General features: G+C 35.8%; 1 protein-coding gene across 1 annotated transcript; it reads right to left on the bottom strand.

Moving 5' to 3' along the window:
* Positions 1–2238: 2238 nt before the first annotated feature.
* On the bottom strand, positions 2239–3175 carry LOC116167229. Its single transcript, XM_031482503.1, has 3 exons — positions 2820–3175; positions 2601–2771; positions 2239–2550 (listed from the first exon to the last, which is right to left on the bottom strand). The coding sequence occupies exons 1-3, from the start codon at positions 3072–3074 to the stop codon at positions 2308–2310; spliced, it is 669 nt and encodes a 222-aa protein (XP_031338363.1). The 5' UTR covers positions 3075–3175; the 3' UTR covers positions 2239–2307.
* Positions 3176–3197: the final 22 nt, after the last annotated feature.

Below are 3197 nucleotides of genomic sequence, written 5' to 3'. Positions count from 1 at the left end.
CGTTGTCTTAGAAACGTGAAAAAGTAAACAGCAAACAGTTTAAATGTCGTTTATTGAAATTACACGCAAAGATAAAAATGACAAAAGTGCGTCATTCCACTTTTGCTGCCCATTCACGACTCCCTGCCATCCCGGTCAGAAGACCCTTACATGCACTTTCCCACTCTCTCTCTCTCTTTCATTCAATTTAACATCCTACTGACTAACTTAAAACTAGACCGATGGCCTCTTTGTCGTACCCTTTTTCGATTCTACATATATTGTATTTGAACTTGCTTTTTTTAACAGAATATGGGAAGGACTGATCGATATAAAAGGAAAACCCAACGGCAGGGATGGAGTCAGGCAAACATGGACCGGGCAATTAGGGCTGTTAACAATAAAGAAATGGGTTGGTTAGCTGCTAGCAAACGTTTTCACGTTCCCAAAACAACTTCAATCAAGGGGTATCAAGGGGTTCAATAAAGGCCTTGGACGTTGGTCCATTACTTTTCCACCAAACATGGAAGGAGAGTTGATAGAATACGTGAAGAACATGGAAGTTCGATTCTATGGTATAACTACTGTGGAACTTCGAAGGCTTGCCTATCAATTTGCGGAAAGAAATAACCTTCACCATCGATTCAACCATAAAGAAAAAATGGCGGGGGGGGATTGGTTGTACTGCTTCCGCGAACGACATCCTGGCATTTCCTTAAAACCCGCAATACACGATTCAATTTTTACATGTAAAATACACGAAAAATGCATGTAAACATTGATGTAAAAATATGTGACAATACACGTTAACATTTTTCGTTTGCAATATTTTGAATTTCTGGGAAAATTGATAACTTCGGATTATTGGCACCTACCTTCATGTTCAATTAAACTCAAAGTTAGGTTAGGTAAATTTTGAAATATAATGGACTTGGATAAGAATTTATTATTAAGTGCCGCCGTGATAGCAATAAGTGCAGCGTCAACGACTGTGTTAAAATTGCAATCAAAAGAAAAGAAAAAACGGAATCGAAGAATATGGGTGCGTTCTTGGGTTGGAAGAAGAGATAGCAAAGGAATCATGAACCTTGTGACTAATGAATTATTAACAGAAGACCCATTGGCATTCAAAAATTATTTAAGGATGTCCAACACGTCCCTATTGAAACTGTTGGGAAAAGTGGAAAATCTCATTAGCAAACAGGACACTGTTATGCGTCAGGCAATACCAGCAAAGCATACACTAATTATTGCATTGCGTTATTTGGCGACTGGAGAAACATTTAGAAATCTTATGTTCTCTACAAGAGTGCATGAATCAACCATTGCACAGTTTGTCCCTGTTGTGTGTCGAGCAATTTATTCTGTGCTAGTTAAGGACTACATCAAAGTACATTTGTTAACTTATGTACCTATATATGAAACCAATAGTAATATAACTTTTTACAGTTGCCCGAAACTTGTTCTCAGTGGGAAGAAATAGCTACAGGTTTTTATAACGAATGGCAAATTCCAAATGTGCTTGGAGCCTTAGATGGCAAGCATATTGCGTTTTGTGCACCATTAGCATCAGGATCCACTTATTATAATTATAAGGGATTCCATAGTATTGTACTACTGGCTCTTACAGATGCTAAATATCGATTTACATATATAGACGTTGGTGTGAATGGTAGAGTGTCTGATGGAGGTGTGTTTAGTCAAAGTGATCTGTATAGAGCATTGGAAAATAATTCTCTCAACATACCACTTGATAAACCGCTGCCTGGTATGCAACGTGCAGTACCGTATGTAATTCTAGCGGATGCTGCATTCCCTTTAAAAAAAAATATATTGAAACCATACCCATTTCGAGGCCTCACTGAAGAACAGGCGATATTTAATTATAGGTTAAGCCGTGGACGTAGAGTTGTCGAAAATGCTTTCGGTATTTTGGCCAATAGATTCCGCATTTTGTTGGGAAAAATTAATTTGGGAGCTGATAAAACTCGAGATATTACGTTAGCGTGTTGTGCTCTTCATAATTTTTTAATTGCTGAAAGTAATCTGTATGTACAATCGGTTGAGCATACCCCCACAACCAGTAACGATCAACTAGGAGGAATTGGTCAGCAAATTGGTAATCGTCCAAGCAATACTGCAATGCAAATTCGTGAAGAATTTAACCGTTACTTTAATGGAATTGGAGCAGTAGAATGGCAAAATAATATGATTTAAATATAGTTTTCAAATAAGTTTTGTTCATTTCAGTGTAAAGAATGAGTTTAGCATATAAAAAATGTTTTCTAGTGTTTTATTTTATAAAATATAAATATAAAAATGTTTTCTTCAATTTTCCTTTTCTTGCGCATCGTAAATGAGCATCATTATCTGTCTCTTTACTTCTCTTAGGATGTTACGATCCGTTATCATCCGTATTTCTGATTCAATATTTTTACAAAAGTTTTTGGTTGGATCATTCTCGGATTTACTTACAGCCCCACTAATATTAGTTAATGCCGACGTGGAAGCTTTTAATAATTCATATTGTATATCTCCTGTTGCAGATTCTCTTTTGCGTTTTTTTGTTGACTATAAAATTACAATTAAAAATCATTATACTATCTCCATAAAGAAATTACCTTTTGAGAAATGGGTGTTACAGTAATTGGAGATTGACTATTTAAATCGTCATGCGGTGTACCAACATTAAAATTCCCCATGTCATCTATTGTGCCCTCGTAAATTAATTCGTCCTTTTCAGAGTCGACATCTCCTTGGTAAACTTCTACAGCTTGCCCTTGTGCCGCATGCTACAAATTTTTTTCTTCGTACAACAAGTAACATAAAATAAAACTTACATTGATTGATGAAACATTTTTCGTGGCATTGTGAGGTGCTTGCCGATGGTGTAAGAAATTCAATAATTCGAAACACCACCATGTCGATACATACACATCGTCTAATCCTGCACCTGAATGTTCGCTTTTTTTTAACTTATTAAGTTCACTGGTGTAAGTTGTTCGTAGCCCATTTATTTTTTTTTGTATTACATCCCATGTCACGTCTGTATTACACAAATTATTGAAATTTGTAGTAATTTCTTCCAGGGCCATTCTGCGCTTTGTTTTGTTTTTATAGTGCACACTGCTAATTAAATATAAACATTCATGTTGTTCATACAATTGTATGAGTGTTTTTGTGTGGTCTTGGTTCCACATTTTTAAATAAATAAATAA

This window comes from Photinus pyralis, unplaced genomic scaffold (assembly GCF_008802855.1).
Source record: "Photinus pyralis isolate 1611_PpyrPB1 unplaced genomic scaffold, Ppyr1.3 Ppyr1.4_LG3b, whole genome shotgun sequence".
NCBI classification, from domain to species: Eukaryota; Metazoa; Arthropoda; class Insecta; order Coleoptera; family Lampyridae; genus Photinus; species Photinus pyralis.
This window is presented reverse-complemented; position numbering and strand designations above follow the sequence as displayed.